Source organism: Salvia splendens, chromosome 8 (assembly GCF_004379255.2).
Source record: "Salvia splendens isolate huo1 chromosome 8, SspV2, whole genome shotgun sequence".
NCBI lineage: Eukaryota > Viridiplantae > Streptophyta > Magnoliopsida > Lamiales > Lamiaceae > Salvia > Salvia splendens.
In genome coordinates this window covers 9,453,616-9,472,732 of record NC_056039.1, presented here as the reverse complement: position 1 = coordinate 9,472,732, position 19,117 = coordinate 9,453,616, and the positions used below count along the sequence as shown (strand labels likewise).

General features: G+C 38.7%; 3 protein-coding genes across 3 annotated transcripts; 2 read left to right on the top strand and 1 right to left on the bottom strand.

Annotated features, from left to right (window-relative positions):
- Positions 1 to 205: 205 nt before the first annotated feature.
- On the bottom strand, positions 206 to 10,030 carry LOC121745558 (ABC transporter B family member 25, mitochondrial-like). Its single transcript, XM_042139518.1, has 20 exons — positions 9,644 to 10,030; positions 9,326 to 9,529; positions 9,042 to 9,228; positions 8,806 to 8,867; positions 6,975 to 7,018; positions 6,703 to 6,805; positions 6,490 to 6,597; positions 6,293 to 6,376; positions 6,150 to 6,210; positions 5,050 to 5,195; positions 4,806 to 4,922; positions 4,488 to 4,573; positions 3,033 to 3,121; positions 2,721 to 2,776; positions 2,466 to 2,546; positions 2,298 to 2,363; positions 2,123 to 2,215; positions 1,819 to 1,883; positions 1,119 to 1,254; positions 206 to 715 (listed from the first exon to the last, which is right to left on the bottom strand). The coding sequence occupies exons 1-20, from the start codon at positions 9,893 to 9,895 to the stop codon at positions 572 to 574; spliced, it is 2,184 nt and encodes a 727-aa protein (XP_041995452.1). The 5' UTR covers positions 9,896 to 10,030; the 3' UTR covers positions 206 to 571.
- A 2,612-nt stretch (positions 10,031 to 12,642) lies between these two features.
- On the top strand, positions 12,643 to 13,527 carry LOC121744417. Its single transcript, XM_042137938.1, has 3 exons — positions 12,643 to 12,766; positions 12,864 to 12,982; positions 13,071 to 13,527. Exons 1-3 carry the CDS (start codon positions 12,643 to 12,645, stop codon positions 13,482 to 13,484), a joined length of 657 nt encoding a protein of 218 aa, XP_041993872.1. The 3' UTR covers positions 13,485 to 13,527.
- Positions 13,528 to 17,158: 3,631 nt separating this feature from the next.
- On the top strand, positions 17,159 to 18,652 carry LOC121743487 (NAD(P)H-quinone oxidoreductase subunit N, chloroplastic-like). The gene is made up of 4 exons (XM_042136791.1): positions 17,159 to 17,641; positions 18,003 to 18,119; positions 18,194 to 18,279; positions 18,426 to 18,652. Exons 1-4 carry the CDS (start codon positions 17,258 to 17,260, stop codon positions 18,499 to 18,501), a joined length of 663 nt encoding a protein of 220 aa, XP_041992725.1. The 5' UTR covers positions 17,159 to 17,257; the 3' UTR covers positions 18,502 to 18,652.
- Positions 18,653 to 19,117: the final 465 nt, after the last annotated feature.

The window sequence follows — 19,117 nt, the reverse complement described above, 5'->3', positions numbered from 1 at the left end:
TGCACTACTTACATTCATGATTTACACAAACAAGGCGATCCAATATTCAAATATCTTCTTCAAACCATAAAGTGAAAGAATTATACTACTATTACTAGTAATAAAAACTGAATCATAATTTTAATTGAAATGTCAAATGTGGCCCAACATTTGAAAATGAGGTGCATAAAGATAAGATAGCTGGCAATTGGTACGTTCACTGAGGTGATACAAAAAAAGTTTTGATGTAACTCATAATTGTGTTGTGCTTTTGAAATGCATTCTGAGGATAACATGTTCATTGCCTATTTTCCCATTCACTATTCAAAACTTGTACAATGGGCTTGAATGAAAAAGGGCAATTTTTGATGACAAAATACTCAACGGGATGGCAGCCGTAGGGCAGTAACTTATCTATAGACCCTGCAGAAATTATATAGTCAATGGTCCCTCATTCATACAACCACATGTTTATATGAACTGAAAAACCCCAATTATATATATATATATATATATATATCTATCATCTGTTTCTATGTGCAAGCAAAATAGTAGTACTCCATAATAATTTAAGATAAAATTAGAATGGAACTCATGCTTCCAATTTGATGGCTGCATCAATGGCATCAACAGTGGAATTTTGCTGTGCCCAAAGCTGTGAGTATCGGCCAGACTTGGTCAAGAGAACATCATGAGGTCCCTGCTCTACTACTCTTCCGCTCTCCAAAACTATGATCTGCCATTCCAAATTTCATTCACAAATAATCACATGGAAACACTACTCAACGGAATAGCATAGAGCCAAATAACAAACGTAGTATAAACGGAGTATGACCATGGCCACTGTAAATATGTATCTCAACCACCACATGACTTCGAAACTGAATACACTCAGACCCAATGGAAACTTAAGTTTATTCTACTAACTTGACACAGTACGAAGATAATTTAGTCATTTATTTTTGGCACTCTCGCCTACTTTATTTTAATCTCTCCTACTTTATTCTCCCTCCACTTAATATGCTAAACATCTCTTTCTTGATTTCTGTGCCGAAAAGAAATGACTCAATTAACAAGGAAAGGAGGGAGTATGACATATAATACATGAGTGTCTTCAGATTCTTATAGTGGACAAATACCTCGTCACATTGCATTGCTGTTGTGAGCCTGTGAGCAATGAAAATTGAAGTCCGATTGTTTGCCAAGGATTTCAAAGCATTTAGAATCTCTGACTCCGTTGTGCTATCAAGCGCACTTGTAGCTTCATCACAAAACCTAAAAAGGAAGAAAATAAAGAGAATTAAAAAACATACAAGGAATGCCTATGCAATTACTAAAGATCAACTACAGAATTATCGTTGAGGTCAAGCAGAACACAAAAAACGTGAGTAGAGCAATATACAGAAAGATAAATCACAAGGAGCTCAAAATACTATCGATATTGTTTATGCTGTGTCAACAGACAATAGGCTACCGGACCATTGCATGGACCAGGAGTTAAGGAGTATTAATGTGCTTTATTTGAGATGGGCTCATTGATTTATATTCAGCTTGCACTCAGGTTTTCTGAGTTTGATTCCAGTGCGCTCATTTGATCTATTAACCCAAAACTTTATCAATAGACACTGACATAACACATGAACAAAAAGGATTAATTTCATTCCCAACACAGTAATGGGTCATTCTCATCCAGATTTACTTGAGATTACATTTCAATAATTTATCGCCATTCTTTATATTTTTACCCCCTTGAACTTAAATATGAAAACTAAAGGAATGGAAAGAAGGAAGCAAATGGTGTGGCAATGTCATGTGTAATCAGAAGCAATAGATACTTACAATATAGGAGGTGCTTTCAAGAATGTACGAGCAAGTGCCACTCTTTGCTTTTCACCACCGCTTAACTGCCAAAATGTAGTATCACATTAAACTTCAATGTTGATCAGAGTAGGGTAATTGCCACTTATTTACACCAACATAAAGTTAAAGATCATCTCATACATCTTAACAGACTTAACATACTTACTACTACAAAATAGGAGGAGTGTTAAAAAATGTACAATTGTCATGCTTACAAGTTGAAATTACATCTAAACGAGGATACTGTAGAAGTTATTCTAAATGAAGAAAATACAAGATATACCTTAAGTCCTCTTTCCCCTACTAGAGTAGAATATTTATCCGGGAATTTCATGATTGTGTCGTGAATAGCTGCTCGACGAGCGGCATCATATACCTATTATTAGAAGACAAATAAGAGGAAAACCTCTGAAAGTAGCAATTACAAGCATAAGAATAATGTTAATTTTAACAGGAACCTCCTCCTGCGTAGCTGCAAGGCGACCATAGTGAATGTTGTGGAATATAGTATCATTGAATAGAACCTGCCAGCAATTTGCAACAAAAACAACAAAAGGAGGTTATGAATGCCTGCATAGCCAATAATTCATTCCTGAAGCAAACACTTAATGGAATTGTCAACTTACAGTGTCTTGAGGAACAACGCCAATGGATTTCCTAAGGCTCTCGAGCGTTACTTCCCTGATGTCTTGCCCATCTATCTTTATCTGTCAAGTAAAAATGTAAAATGGAACTTAAGAAAAACATCATAGAACCTAAAGAAAGAACATCTATTGCTTGAGATTAGTTACAGAAAATTGACAAATGGTACCATAGCAGTAGTAAAACGGATTTAAAATTCCAACAAATTATTTGTCTAAAAGAAACTGCTGTAATCTTACGTGTCCAGCATGAGTGTCAAAAAATCTGTATAGCAATCTTAGAATAGTTGACTTTCCTGCAAATACATGCAGAGGTATATCATGAGACAAGACTCTAAAACTAAAAGAACTAATGATAGTTCACGAAACAGGTGCAAATGGTCATGAATATAAAGTGCTTTTTATTCTAAAAACAAGCATTACACATATAAACACCTTTATTCAGTTTCAGCAACAGAATAAATCAAACAAGAAAGACATGAAAGCCAAATATCTTGATTACCAGAACAAAAAATAGATCCTTTTTATCAAGAAAAATAAGTGATTGTTTACCACTTCCACTGGTTCCAACAATAGCTACACTCTTCCCAGCTGGCACAGCAAATGATATACCATCCAGAATCTTTCTTTCTGGGAGGTAGCTGCATAAGAAGTTAAGAACATATGATCAGCACCAAAACAATCATTTCAAGACAGTAAAATATAGTATTACCTACTGAAACGTTTAAATAAAAGCAGTAGGACAAAAAAGCAAAGTCTGCTGCACCATTTCAGGTTTCAATGTATCAAAGCTGCACACTTGCTTTTGCGAATTATTTGATCTGACAGCTTAGAGAGGATATCACAATTGAAATTTATTACAGACTGACTGAAACATATGATAGAGAATTACAACACTAAACTCTAACATGTTTCTTAATGTAGATATGTTCTGACAAGCATTTAATGAACTGGAAAACAATCATCTGCACTAAACTGCGGCTAAAGAAATGTGGTCATAGTCACGGATGTTGATATTGACATCAAAAGATTAGGCATCACTGATTTCATTTTTGTGGTGAATCTTTCTACTTATTCCATTTGATAACCAAGAAATGCAAGTTTTTCAGCCATTTTCATCAGAAAGATAATTTACCACTTACTTGGTAGGGTGTATTTAGGGACTCGGAACACAAAAGAAGAATAGGCTTGGTTTGTTGGAATGATCCCTAAATAGTAATTTTAGCACCCAAAAAGTAGAGGAATGAGCCATACCTCCCAAAAATGGGGGCAATGAACTCATTCTCCGTTCTTGTCACTCCATTGCCCCCTAAACCAGCAATCACCCCCTTATTTTATAAAAAATAACATTATGTTGAGACCTGTTAGTATTTAATGTTTCCCATGCATTTACCTAAACCATTAAATACCTACTAGTAGACTAGTAGTAGTTCACATATAAGTATCATATACATATCTTCATTTTCAGACCGACACAGTCTATAATACAATTTAATTAATGAAGCACGTTTTTGTTTTCAATTTTTGCAAAACTAAAGAGTGGGAAACATGAAAGTGGTTTGGAAAGCTAAACCAGATGGTAATATAGCCAATAAATTCCACAAACCTAGTAATATGAGAAAGCTAAGCCTGATGAAGGTCCACTTCGTTGCAGAGTATAATAGATTGTAGAAAATCATGCAAGTGAATGAAAAGCTGTATTATAGTTTCCTAGCGAGCTGCATTTCCCAGCTATTATTAGATCCTTCTTTCCATCCCTAGTTAAGTGTCCTATCAGCCTTAAGTTCCTTACAAGACCGAAAGATATCACGTGGCAGAGTTTCACTAGTAACAATTAACATTGATACTCAGGTTCATTCTTCATGCAACTATGTAGGGTTAAACACATTGCATGTCAGTTAAGAGAACAAAACCACTTTGTAAAGATGATATGAAAGACCTTCTACTATTATGCACAACAGACCATCAGGTACAGTTGTATTCCAACTAGAAAATATGGAGGTGCACCTGAAGTCAACGTTTTCAAATTCTATGCACCCCCCATTCAATTCCAAAGGCTTCGCGTCATGTTTATCCACAATTTCCGATTTTTCCTGGATGTGAAGCAAATAGCATTTAAAAATCATTATATATGAAGACATTAACACAACTACAAGTTTCCAGAGCTATGCTTAACATAATTTTCCGTTAGATCCTCCAGATATCACCAGTAACGAGTATCAAATTGTTCGATCCCAACAAACAAAATCTGACTTTGATTCAGTAAACATTTTCAGGAAAACTCTGAGATGGAAAATAAACATTACCCTGACAGTGAGTTACTACCTCAAGTAATTGGAACATGGACTTCATATCTACCAAACTTTGAACCGTTTCTCTATAAACACCTCCAAGGAAGTTGAGTGGAAGAGAGAGTTGAAAAAGAAGTCCATTTACCATGACCTAAGAGGAATAATATTTAGTCATGATAATAATAAATCATAAATAAATGAATAAATAAGAGATCAAGTCTTAGTCAATAGATGCCAAAATGGGTAACAGGAATGTTTATGAGGAAGGTAGAAATTACCAAGTCCCCAACAGTCATATTCCCTTGCATGATCCCACTTGAACACAAAATCATAGAAGTTGAGATAGCAATGCTGAATATCAAACTCTGCCCGAAGTTCAAAGAAGCAAGACTTCTTTGAGTTTTTAAGGCAGCATCTTCGTATCCTGAAAGATGGTTCCTCATTGGTTAACTGACATCATAGCAAACATGAAGTATGACTTAACAGGGCAGAGAGAGGTATGAATTTATAAATTATTTCATCTGAAAGGGACAAAAAGTAGAAAGAAGTGTGTCATAGCTTCTTTATTAGTTAGCTGTTTTGGAACTGTGGAACTGTTGCACAATGCACTGCCCCCTTTATGTATAACACTACCCAGACCTAGCTACTCAAAATGAAAGGAGCAACCGAGGAAAGAAATTTCACCAAAAAGAAAAAAAACATACTAATAGGAGTAGTAGTTTGGCATTCTGATGAGGTAGCAACTCAAGCTAAAAGGTCATCCAGCCGTGGGTCCATAGGTACTATATTGCTATGATTGAGCGAATGTAAATGCAGCAAACCAGAATTTGTGCTTTCTTACAGATAATTGTTTTGCGGAGACTGCCACACAGGTATAAGGCTATAAGCAAAAGCCAGCCCTTTAGGTGACATACTTTGCCTCACTGTTGGTATAAACAACATACATTCTTCATGTAGTTCACAATTTTATTAGAAAAGTATAAGTTCTTAGACCTAGTTCAGTTCATGGAATTATTTGAGGGCATAGCACAAGAGGAGTTCATTGATCAATTTGAATGGAAGATAGCACAAGAGGAGTTCATTGATCAATTTGAATGGAAGATAGCACAAGAGGAGTTCATTGATCAATTTGACTGGAAGACATATGAGTATTAATTTTATACCAGTCTCCCTCACACCTTTATACACACACATCACTTTGTAAGTTGTGCACCCCCTTTACCTTGGGAGTTAAGAACTTAACCCCCTTTCACTGCATCTAACATTTTTTATCATTTAACCAATGAAAGAAAAGTTCTAGATCTCTTATGTTGGCCTCTATAGTGGTAGGCCAATGCTTGAACAAATAAAATTTGAATTTTAAGGTGAAAATACTTACTCTCAAGAAATTCATCATATTTATCAGCTTCATAGGCCTCATTGTTAAAGTACTTGACAGTCTGAAAGGTAATAGGAACCATCAACATCAATAACATCAGGCTCAAATGTAGCTTAATTTTCACAAAGAAGAGGATAACTCACCTCATAATTTATTAGGGAATCTATTGCACGCGTATTTGCATCATTGTCAGCTTTATTCATAGCCTTCCTAAACTTAGTCCTCCACTACAATTGAAAATCCAATAGTGGTCTTTATTAAAATATCATGTAAACTGAACCAACTCAAAAATACCAGACAATTCAGATGAAGATCTCTTATTTAAAGAAAGTAACAATACCTGTGTCACAGTTAATGTGAAAGCTATGTAAGCTGCCATAGAAAATGTTGTAATCCATGCAAATGTTGCTCCAAACTTATAGGCAAGGATACCAGCAACCATTGATATCTGAAAGGCCATAGACCAAGACTATTAAAGTTGTTCCTACAAACTCTTAACTTGTAAAAGCTTTTACTACATCAAACTTAACAAGGAATCAACTAGGGATTACACCTCTAACACAGTTGGTACAACATTGAAGACCATTGATGAAAGAATCCAGTTTATAGCCCGGCTACCACGATCGATGATACGATTAAGAGCACCCGTTTCTCGACTGCAAAGATAAACAGGCATATTTCAAGGTTATTTCTAAATCGTTCAGCTCATTTGAAAACTTCACCTTAGAGCTACTATAATACGTGTAAACAGAATTTAAGGTACAATAAGAAGCATGAGGGACCTAGGTGTTATTAATTTCTAAGAGAATGTGGACTGTGACATACCTCAGGTGATATCGTAGGTCAAGATCATGCAAATGTGAAAAGACCTGCAAGAAGATGGGCCGATAATGTACGTTACACAAATATCATGTGCTGACTTTTTCAATATACAGGCAAGTCTGAAAATTCTGAACTTTATATTATTGTTTTCTGCATGTTATAATTTACAGATATAAATTATTTTTGCTGAAAATGAACAAGAATTGCCAATCAATTAACCTGATGCCTTAGAGAAGTAGTATCACTCCCTTGGTTAACATAGTTCATTTAATCAAAACCATTTGGTATGTACTGGAACCAAACTGAATTAATTATTACATTTTCATTATTTATGCTTTGCTGTTTCTAATTTTCAGCGTCGCGAGAATTATAAATAGAAGATAAATATAGTGACAGTCAATAAGGTCCAATGGCTCAATTCATTATAGACCTCTTCTTTTCCATAAATTTTGGCAAACATGATTACAGAATCATAAAAGAGAAAAGGGCAAACAGGTCTTAGTCAACCGAGGAGGTGAATAAGGTAATGCAATTTGGAGTATCACAATTTCTGATCAAATGGCTTTAGTAGATAACATCAATATACTTCCATCCCAAGTGAAACTTCTTTCACCCCACAGAGTTTCCTATCAGCATACATATACCCTTTCAATTAAGGTATTGTTGCTTAATTTCTTAGTTCTTTGCCTTTTCTATAAGTTTTCCTTCTCAGAGAAACATATCCTTGTGTAGCTATGTTTCAAACACTAGGATTTTGGACTTGGGGGACCATGAATCCTTTTATGTTAGCTATATATCTGACTTGTTACCAACTACATAACATCCCAAAAAAGGGCCTTGCTATGTCCTTTTTTACCAAGAAATTCTGTCACCCACTGATTACCTTCCCTTTATTTTCAAGGTATATAAAATTATAAGATACATAAAGAATTCACTTTCTCAATGCTCATCCAGAACTATGCTTTTCATCTTTGAGACTGCCCATTTTGATTAAGCAATGAGAATGGAACATCATCAGAAAGAATATAAATGACTTATTAATTTTGTCTGACTGCTAGTCGGCTACATAGCTTATTCATCACGCTTTCTGAGTTTGTGTAGGATCATTATCTTAAGCAATATAAAAAAAAATCCCAATAGTTACAAAAGAAGCTAGAAGGAGTACTATTTTATACTAACATTTAGTTGTAATTTGTTTGGACACATTTTTCAATTTTGTTGTTTTATTTCTGACAGATCCAAACTAGAGTCACATTTATGAGACAAGACATTAGGATATGGCAAGATGTATCAACATAATAGAAAGATAAACTCAGTTAAGCTGGCCCTAGAAGGGGCAGACAATTATCAGTGGAATTTCAAAAAGGGTGTTCTACTGTTTCTGTCTAGATCAATGTCTCGGGTGGTCAGAACCTAGAGCTTTTCATCTGTTCAGCAGCTTGTGGTTAGTTTCATTTTTTATCTTTTTCAAGCTGCAACCCAATGTTAGATTCTAATTTTCTACGTAGGACGATGATCTTCTTATCATGAAATCTTTAATTAAAATTGATCAAGAGCTAGAGAAAAGCTAAAACTGATGACAATTTTCACCCTATGCCAACAATTTCCTCCAACCTACATGAAGCTTACTTTATATGCTTGGGAAATTTCTGCTATTTTCCTTCAATGGAAAAAAATGTTCCATATTCAGAAAAATTTGGGTACAGCATGAAAGAGTGAACAATAGCATATCATTAGCACATAAATATACATTAACTTAAATATATAATATCTTAAGAAACAGATCAATCATGCAATAAAAAGGGTGAGAAAATAAGGAAATGCAGTCCCCTACCTGCCTAGAAACCTGCCGAATTGTTCTCAATGCCACCTTGGAAAATATGGCAGTTCTTAGTTCTATATGAAAAGAATTACAGTAAGTTCTACAGTAAAATATAGAGTTAAAATGAGGGACTCTTTCATAGTAGGAGTACAATTTGAGCAAAGAAATTATGAAGGCTATTTCCATTTACTCTTCAAACTTCCATAAAATGGAACAAACCATTAAAACCTACATAAGTTGCAACATACCATTACAAGCAGATGCCCCCAACCGCGCTATACCATAACCAACTAGAACTGCCGCAGGGCTAGCAAAAAGAGCTAGAGCAGTAGAATTGGCAGCAGTGAACTCAGCAAGACCACCAGCATTGCCTGTCACTGTTGATAACCAATCAACAGCCAGCTTGAACAAGAACGGCACCTGAACATTAATCACCTACAAACCACAAACCAAAGGGAACAACCACAAAATAAAATCACCTTAAAACATCAACATCACGTGCAAATAATAGGTAATCTTCGCAAACATTTACTTTGGCACTGATCAGAAGACCTAAGGCAGCAATGACACGAAACCGAAATTCAAAATTGTCCTTCATCCACAAGTATTTAGCTAGAGTTGCGATTATTTTAGTCTCTCCGGAAGCTCCATTTTCGGTCAACGACGTCTTCTTCTCTTGCTTCGGTCCCGGAGCTGCCTCCGTCGAGAACATTGCATACCCATTCGGCGGTGAAACCTGATAATGCACGAATTGCACATCAATTTTGTTGTTAAAAAAGACATACTACATAAACCTGCTAAACTATAAGAATAAGACAAATGCAACACGAAACAAATATGGAATGGTCACCGCGTTTTGAGGAGGTCGGGAAGGAAAATCGGATAGGAAGGCGTTGAGCTTGAGCGCTGACGGCACAGTTCTGACGGAGCGCCATAATCTCGGTTTACTCGAGAGAGTTCTGGCGCCAGTAGCAACGGAGTTCGGATTGAGCTGAAGCGGAACGCCAGGCGGTTTGAGAGCTGCGTGAGCTACGAGATTAACGCGGGAGGAGACGGCGTGGTTGATGATTCTGGAGCACCTCGACGCGATTACTCCCTGCATATTCTTCTTCGGCGTGTTTGTCTCAGTGCATTTGAGGGGAAGTCTGACTCTTCCCCAACTGTTTGATGAAATGAGAGAGAGAGAGAGAGAGAGAGAGAGAGAGAGAGAGAAATCAGCCTTGGCCGGGTTGCGTGATTCCTATAGCCGTATTTGTTGGTGGGGACAGAATCTGTGTACGCTTCTATTCCGTTGTTGAAAGCAATGAAATTGGTGTTGTCGCAAAATGCGACTTTTGATAAAATAGCTGTAAATCGTAGAATGTGTAGCTGCGAATGACGAAAATATTGCACATGCGTTGACTATACTATAAACCTAATGCGTAATTAAGTACAAATACATTCGGTGGAACACAAGTACTTATGTTGTTTTACATTTACTAGGTCCATATCTATGCAGATAATGAACTAAAAATTTTCTTTGATTCTTGAAGTGTGGTGTATTGTATTAGGCGGAGAGGTTTGTGGGCAAGTGGCGGATGTAAATGTGAGCGATGTTGATCCAACACAGGAACGGATCCAGGAATATAAATAAACGGGATAGATCCGCCCCGATCCAACAAAATCAGTGTTGTCAGTGGATAATTTAAAGAAGAACGATAGAGGATCCAGATCCTAAGGTGCATGAAAATAAGATTGCGGTATCGGAGAATATGTGTTGGAGATAAGGTTCTTCAAAAGGTTTTGAAGAAAAAAACTGACTCTGTTTGGCGAATTAGAAGAGCTTGTGCATGACGAAATTATTAGCCAACTGATTATACACGAAGCGAAGGTTGTTTTCCTATGTGTTGTTGGAAGATAAATGCATAGGAGAGCAATTAGAAAGTGTAAACTTTGGAATTCGAATGTTGAAGAACACAAATTGAATTGAGAGAAGAAAAACTTTTATTGAGCTGAATTGAATCTTGAATTACAAAAGCTTTCGCTATGCTTAACTGGAAAAAAACTTAACAAGAAAACTAACGGACTTAAATCCAACGGCTAGGATTCTAACTAACTAATCTTTACAATCGGACGGCTCAGATTTAACTAGCCGTTAAATCTTGATTTCCTTCATTCTTTTCCAAAACGCGAACCCTGCATGGATGGTTCGGTTCCTGAGCTTGATTGAGCTGGTTTGAGTGATCATCTAACCCAAACTACAAATCTCCACCTTCACTCAATCAGCTGCATCATCGGACTTCAACATTACCAGCCTCCTACAAAGTTCCACTTTATCTCTAGGCAAAGCCTTTGTAAGCATATCAGCCGGATTCACCTTTGTGCACACCTTAAACACCTTCACCTCTTCTTCCTCAATCTTTTCTCTGATGAAGTGTAAGCGTACGTCTATGTGCTTACTCCGTTCATGATAAACTTGATGTCTCGCAAGTGCAATGGCACTGCTACTATCGCAACCAACTGCAATACATTTCTGGACCACTCCCAACTCAGCCGCAAGGCCCTTCAACCAGAAACTTTCTTTGACAGCTGCTGCAAGCGCCAAGTATTCAGCTTCAGTTGTGGACAATGCCACCACATTTTGTTGGCTTGATTTCCAACTTATTGCAGACCCATACATGGTAACACATAGCCTGATTGTGACCTCCGATTGTCCACATCCCCAGCATAATCAGAGTCACAAAAACCAAGTAAAGCTTCATCACCTGAAGTCTGACATCCTCCATATAGAATTCCCAATTTTGCAGTAGCCATTTTAGAGCCAACCAATGTTCTCTCCATCAGCCATGAATCTACTAGTGGTACTAACAACATGTGCAATATCCGGTCTAGTGCAGACCATTGCATACATCACACTGCCAATAATATTGGCATATGGGATCAGCTTCATCTCTCTCCTTTCATTTTCATTCTGAGGCCTCTGATCAGCAGATAGCCTGAAGTGTTGAGCCAATGGAGTTGAGCTTTCCTTCATATTATCAACCTTGAACCTCCTTAACATTTTCAGTATGTAATCAGATTGGCCCAGCCATATAGTTCCTTGCCTCCTGTCCCTCACTATATTCATGCCAAGAATTTTTCTTGCTGGGCCTAGGTCCTTCATATCAAAACCAGACCTCAGATCCTCCTTTACCAGCTCCACCTCCTTCATATTTGACCCAGCAATGAGCATATCGTCCACATACAATAACAAATAGGCCACTGGTGCTCCACCTTTCTTCTTGAAGTAAACACAGGAGTCAAATCTGGATCTTGTGAATCCACAACTCAGCATATGAGAGTTAAACTTCTTATGCCACTGCCTACTTGCTTGCTTGAGGCCGTAGATACTCTTGATCAACTTACACACCTTTCCCTCCTGTCCTGGAGCAGCAAAACCCTCAGGTTGGGTCATATATATAGTCTCTTCCAACTCCCCATTGAGAAAGGCCGTTTTCACATCCATTTGCTCGAGTTCCCAGCCATTCTTTGCAACAACTGATAAGAGCATTCTAATGGAGCTGTGCTTCACCACCGGGGAAAAAACCTCATTGTAATCAATGCCATACTCTTGAGTAAATCCCAATGTTGCAAATAGCGGGCTATAGCGCCGATATAGCGCCGCTATAGCTGCTGAAGCAAGCCATCGCGAAGATATCCTCTGTATTAGATATACGGGCGCTAAAATCGCTAAAGCGAGCTATAGCGCCGCTAATGTACGATAGCGTAGCGGTGTCGATAGCTGCGCTATGCTTTTTTTGTTGCAACAGGCCAAACGTCAAGCCAGATTAAAAAATTGGCCCAAAAGGTGTAATAACCTGCATTACAAAAATGATTGACAATGCAGATATTCAAGACCAAGTCATTCTTGAGCTTGCGAAGTATCAGGATGGAGATGGTTCATTTGGCAAGGAAATTGCCAAGAGGCAATATAAAAATAAAAGTTTTGACCCAGGTTAGAAAAGTTCCATTTCTAATTTTCTAAACATGTTTTTTATTGTCCCAATGTATCTAAATTTTCCTCTCATGTGTCTTGTTGTTTTCTAATGTAGCTAAATGGTGGATGAATCATGGAACTACTTCGCCTAACCTAAGGAAATTGGCTGCAAAAATTCTTGGTTTGACATGCAGCTCCTCAGCCTGTGAAAGAAATTGGAGTGCATTTGAGCAGGTAAGCATAGTTCTTGATAGGTAAACTTACAGAAATAGTTTCTTCCTGCATTGTTATTTCTTAATCAGTTAATTTATACTTTTTATAGGTCCACACAAAGAAACGCAATAAGCTCTTGCATGACAGAATGAAGGACCTTGTCTTCGTGAAATTCAACTCCAAACTGAGGCAAAAGAGAGAGAACAATACTAGAGACCCAATTGTTGTAGAAGACGAAGACGATGATGGCAATGAATGGATCACAGGCATTATACCAAATGAAGAAGGAGAACAAGAGCAAGTAATCGATCTTACAGATGTTGTACCTGGATCCTCATCACAAGGAATGCCAGATCAACGCAAAAGGAAGAGAGGCCCAGACAATAGGAAGAAAAAGAAATTCTTTCCTGTTCTTGATGATGAAGAGGCATCTGCTACTTCCTCCTCTGAAGATGAAGATGATAACGACACCATTGTACCATCCCCATCTGCTTCTAATTCTTCGAGTGATGATGATTTGTAGTAAGAGGACGAGAGAAGAGAACTGAAGACGAACTGAAGGCAACACGAGTGAACTAGCAGAGCATTGTTGGCTTGTTATACTATTTTTAATTTTTATTTTGCATTGGCTGCTATCATAGTTTTATTGGCTCTGAACTAATGTATGTGAACTAATGTGTGAAATTACTCATGTTTTGGCTAAAATTTTGCTCTTTTTTTTGTAAAACGCTATTAGCAATAGCTGCCGCTATAGCTGCACTATAGCCGCTATAGCTTTTTCGGGAGGACTCCACTAAAATTGATAGCCCGCTATTTGCAACATTGGTAAATTCCCTTGCCACTAGCCTAGCTTTAAATCTGATTGAACCATCAACTTCATTCTTTCTTTTGAAAATCCACTTGCAAGTCACAAGCTTTCTGTTTTCAATTTTATCAACCAGGACCCAAGTCTTATTTTTGGTCAGTGAGTCCATTTCTTCCTTCATAGCTAGCAACCATTTGTCTCTGTCCTTGCTTGCCATAGCCTCCTTATATGTAAGAGGCTCCTCAAGCTCCACTTCTTCTGCTGCAAGAAGAGCATAGAACACTGTTTCATACTCAGAAAACCGGCTTGGCAACTTGCTGACCCTTCTGACTCTATCCCTGGCCAACTGATAACCATCTAGATCATCACTACCATCATGAGCAGTATCAGTCCCATGAGCAGAACTTCCAGTCATTTCAGAAGCTGACTCTCCAGCCTCTGCATCAGATTCACTACCATCTTGGATATGATCTCTCTTTTCTGCAGGCTCTACCTCGAACTCAGTACCATCAGCATCAATTATCCTCACTCCATCACCATCAGCACTGCCTTTATTCAGAAAAGGCATATCCTTCTCCAAGAAAGTAACATCTCTGCTAATGATCACTTTGTGGTTCCCCGGCTCTATGCACCACAATCTGACCCTTTTACTCCCTTTTGATACCCTAACATCACACACATCAATGCTCTAGGGTCCAATTTCCCTTGCTTCACATGAGCAAACACCTTGCAGCCAAAGGTTTTCAAATTGTCATAACTTGCATTCTTGCCATACCATCTATAATCTGGAGTATCTCCATTGATGCTGCTAGATGGGCATTTATTCATCAAATATACTGCAGTAGAAGCAGCTTCACCCCAGAATCTCTTCCCCAAACCTGATGAGAACAGCATACATCTTACTCTCTCAACTATGGTCCTGTTGGCCCTCTCGGCTACTCCATTCTGCTGAGGATTCAAGGGGACAGTTCTATGCCTCTTTATACCCCTCTGCCTACATAAATCATCAAATGCCTTGGACACATACTCAAGCCCGTTATCTGTCCTAAGACACTTCACTTTACACCCTGTCTCAAGCTCAACTTCATCACACCATTCTTTGAACCTAGCCAATGCCTCACTCTTTTCTTTCAATATATATATCCAGGTTTTTCTAGAGAAATCATCAATCAAAGACATATAATATCTTCCTCCCCCAATGGTGTTGACTGAAGCCGGCCCCCAAAGATCACTATGGACATAATCCAATGGAGATGTAGAAGTATGCTTACCAGTGGGATAAGGCAATTTCTTAGCCTTGCCTCGGATGCAATCTTGACAAGGTGAAATATTCTCTGACTCATCAGCAGCAATCACTTGCTTCTTGATCAACTCCTTAATGCTTCCTATTGCAGGGTGTCCCAGCCTTTCATGCCAAACTTTCAAGCTTGGAGGCTTTACCAGATTCAGCTCATCACCATCCCTCTGAATCTTGATCACAGAAGCATAGAGATAGTACAAACTCCCTCTTCTCTCAGCTGTCATGACCACTTTTTCACCCTTCTTGACTTGCATCCTACCTTCCCTGGACAAGAATGAACAACCTTTTGCTCCAGTGATCCTAGTGATATCAAGTTTCTCTTCACCTCAGGTATGAACCTGACATCACTAAGAACTTTGATTGAGTGATCCTGCAGCTTAAGTCTGATTGAGCCTATACCCCTCACACTGCATATTTGATTGTTCCCTAGAGTCACTGTGCCATCAGAGTCGGATAAAGTCTCAAACCAATCTTGGTTTGGGCATATGTGGAAGCTACAGCCACTGTCCATGATCCAAGAGGCTCCATCAATGGTTTCCATCACATTCAACACCTCTACTGCATCATTTGACTCAACACAGTCAGAGGTACTCGCACCATGATTACCTTGTGCGGCCTGCTTCTTCTTCCAACTGTGACAATCCTTTTTGAGATGACCGGGCTTATTACACCAATAGCACACCCTAGTTTCTTTCCTTTCATTCCATGACTGCTTGGTTGGTTCAAACTTCTTCTTGAATTGTTTCTTGCCCTTTGATCCTTTGATATTCAAACTTTCAGACGCAGAATCAACGAGCTTAACCCCAGAAGACTGCAACTCCTTGGCTCTCAGAGCAGATTGAACCTCCAAGAGTGTAATGGACCCCTCCCTTCCATACATAATAGCATCTCTCAAATGGTCATATGATTTCGGGAGAGCATTAAGAAGAAGTATCGCCTTATCTTCATCGCTAATTGTCACATCGATGTTTTCAAGATCATCGATTGCCTTATTGAAGTCCTTAAGCTGCTCCATTACTGCCTTCTCCTCCAAGAATCTGTAAGAATAGAGTCGCTGCTTCATATACAATCGATTGGCGAGGGATTTTACCAGATATAGGCTCTCTAATTTTTTCAGGACTCCGGCCGCCGTCTTCTCCTTCGCGACCTCCCTGAGCACCTTATCACTCAGGCACAGAACCACCACGCTGTGAGCTCTGGCCAAAACATCAGCTCGTTTAATCGCCGGCTTTTCATCAAGATCGGCCCCCGCTTCCATCTTCTCTTCTTCAAGCGCCGCCGATAGCCCTTGTTGAATGAGCATCGCGCGCATCTTCATCCTCCACAGACCGAAGTCGTTTTTGCCGGTGAACTTTTCCGCCTCCAACCTCGCCGCCATTACCACCGCGGATTCGATTCCAAAAGAAAATCAAGCTGCAATTCGTTCCGATTGCGTGCGCTTCCCACAGACGGCGCCAATTGTAAACTTTGGAATTCGAATGTTGAAGAACACAAATTGAATTGAGAGAAGAAAAACTTTTATTGAGCTGAATTGAATCTTGAATTACAAAAGCTTTCGCTATGCTTAACTGGAAAAAACTTAACAAGAAAACTAACGGACTTAAATCCAAGGCTAGGATTCTAACTAACTAATCTTTACAATCGGACGGCTCAGATTTAACTAGCCGTTAAATCTTGATTTCCTTCATTCTTTTCCAAAACGCGAACCCTGCATGGATGGTTCGGTTCCTGAGCTTGATTGAGCTGGTTTGAGTGATCATCTAACCCAAACTACAGAAAGATTTCAACAACGTTGTAGATGATTTGAAGAATATAAATGATGACTTATTGGAGGATGAAGATAAAGTCATTATACTTCTAAATGACTAAATGCTCTCCCCAATCATATTCGCAAAAGCTATACGGGAGGGAAAGATCCATAGCTTGGTTGATGTCTAGTCCGCATAAAGAGCTAAAGAATTTTCAAATGAGATACAAATGCCCCAATTCCAATGGCTAATTTTAGTAGTAACAAAATAAACATGAAACGATATGTCAAAATATTGACATGATTATTTTGTTTTATTGTAGAGAAACTTGAAGTCAGAAAAGCACCTTATCTTGTTTCTGGACCAGCAGAATCTTCTTCCTAACACTTCACCTTTCATCTCTTCCTCCTCCACTCACACACATAACACACCAATAAATAAAAATGGCAACTGCAACTGCAACTGCAACAGCAACTGCAGCATGCTCATTTCATCAAAGAGCAATAGCACCGCCAATCCACCTCCTCCCACAGCACCACTGCACAAGGCCGGCGACGCTCACCAGAAAACCAGCGAGAATAGCAACAAAATGCAACCGTAGTTTGGGAGACTTCATCGGAGGAGACCTGCTGAAACTGGACCTAGGGCAGTGGCTGGCCGACGTGGAGGAGCACAAGGCCTTGGCCATCTACTCCCCGCACGAGGGAGGCTACGAGGGCCGCTATCTCATCCGCCTCGCCCACCAAGGCTACCATTTCCTCGACCTCTCCGCCCGCGGCCTCGGTGACCCCGAGACCACCCTCACCAAGTTCCACCCCGTCTGCCCAGTAAGTATTACTCCCTCTGTCCGCGAATAGGAGTCTCGTTTTTCCATTTTAGTCCGTCCGTGAATAGGAGTCCCGATTCAATTTTACCATAAATGGTAATAGGGTCTCACCTTCCACTAACTCATTCCACTCACATTTCATTTAAAATTAATATATACAGGTGGGACCCATATTCCACTAACTTTTTTCCACTCATTTTTCTTAACATTTCTTAAAACTCGTGCCGACCATAAATGAGACTCCTAATGACGGACGGAGGGAGTACTCTCTAAGGGGCAGTTTGGTCAAATAGATAATATGATCTAAAAGTCTGTTTTTATCATGTTTTGTCTATTTATCATTTTAATTGAATTATATGCAGCCTCATATAGGGAAGCAGCCGATAGCGCGGTGGTACTTCCCTCCGGAGGTCGATTACAGGCTATCTTTGTTGCCTCCGGATGCGAAGGGGCTCGTGGTTTGGATCATCGAAGCTAAGGTTTGCTTTTGTTTGCATAATTCGAGTTGATGTTTTATTATGAGGACATGATTAAATTGGTGCGCATTGTTTAGGTGCTGTCCAAGGCAGAGCTGCAGTTTCTGGCCCTGCTTCCGACGCTGCGGCCTCGAGTCAGGGTGCTCGCTGAATGCGGCAACTGGTGCGTCCTTTTTCAAAATACCAAATTAACATAGTAATATGGATGAAATTGTATATTATCGACTTATTTATAGAGGGGGGTCGGGATCACCAATTTGTTGATGTTGGATAAGAAGGGGTTTCGATATAGTAATTGTATATGTGCAGGAGAAAATTCGTGTGGACGCCGTTAAAGGATATAGCTGGATTACCTGCTACGGAGGAGAAGGTTTCTACTCAGTGACACAACTGCAAATTTTGGATGGCCTGTTGTAAGCAAAAACACAGGGTATATAATCATGCATACATTTCTTGTAAAGTCTATCATTTTAGTTGACACAACTCAATGTTCATACGTTTAAATATTGATTATGTATTGATTATTGTAAAGATTATCACTTTAGTTGACATGAAATCAGAAAAAACTCCCACAACCAAGTAAAAACAGGCCTAATAAGATTTTCATGTATTTTTTTTTCTCTTTTATTATAAATTCTCTGGCTTCAACCCTATATGTGTACATTTGTTATGCATGTGAGAACAATATGACGGTGATTTCTCCATAACCAAGTAAAATAGGGTCAATGGCCAATTAAATCATGAAGTTTGGTCAAATTCTGAGGGGAGGATCCCCTGCTGTCCATGAAAGCACAGCATATGGTGCTGTGGACAAAACGCACAAATATAGGCATGAAACGCAGCCCCATTTCCTTTTTTCTACTTTTTTTTAATATTTTCATTCTTATTTGACATTAACATTATTATATAATTTTGAATACTAAAATACATTGTAAAATATAATTATCAAAATATTAACTATGGTTATCAATTTGTAATAAAATGACTATCTCGAAAATATG

Excerpts from the sequence above, each read along its gene's own strand:
- LOC121745558 (XM_042139518.1), bottom strand. The coding sequence starts at position 9,895 with ATGCAGGGAGTAATCGCGTCGAGGTGCTCCAGAATCATCAACCACGCC. Across the intron at positions 9,530-9,643 it reads CCCGACCTCCTCAAAACGCG|GTTTCACCGCCGAATGGGTA; the intron begins GTGACCATTCCA and ends GTGCATTATCAG. Across the intron at positions 2,216-2,297 it reads TTGCAGCTACGCAGGAGGAG|GTATATGATGCCGCTCGTCG; the intron begins GTTCCTGTTAAA and ends TTCTAATAATAG.
- LOC121744417 (XM_042137938.1), top strand. The coding sequence starts at position 12,643 with ATGATTGACAATGCAGATATTCAAGACCAAGTCATTCTTGAGCTTGCG. Across the intron at positions 12,767-12,863 it reads AAATAAAAGTTTTGACCCAG|CTAAATGGTGGATGAATCAT; the intron begins GTTAGAAAAGTT and ends TTTCTAATGTAG. Across the intron at positions 12,983-13,070 it reads ATTGGAGTGCATTTGAGCAG|GTCCACACAAAGAAACGCAA; the intron begins GTAAGCATAGTT and ends TACTTTTTATAG.
- LOC121743487 (XM_042136791.1), top strand. The coding sequence starts at position 17,258 with ATGGCAACTGCAACTGCAACTGCAACAGCAACTGCAGCATGCTCATTT. Across the intron at positions 17,642-18,002 it reads AGTTCCACCCCGTCTGCCCA|CCTCATATAGGGAAGCAGCC; the intron begins GTAAGTATTACT and ends AATTATATGCAG. Across the intron at positions 18,120-18,193 it reads TTTGGATCATCGAAGCTAAG|GTGCTGTCCAAGGCAGAGCT; the intron begins GTTTGCTTTTGT and ends CGCATTGTTTAG.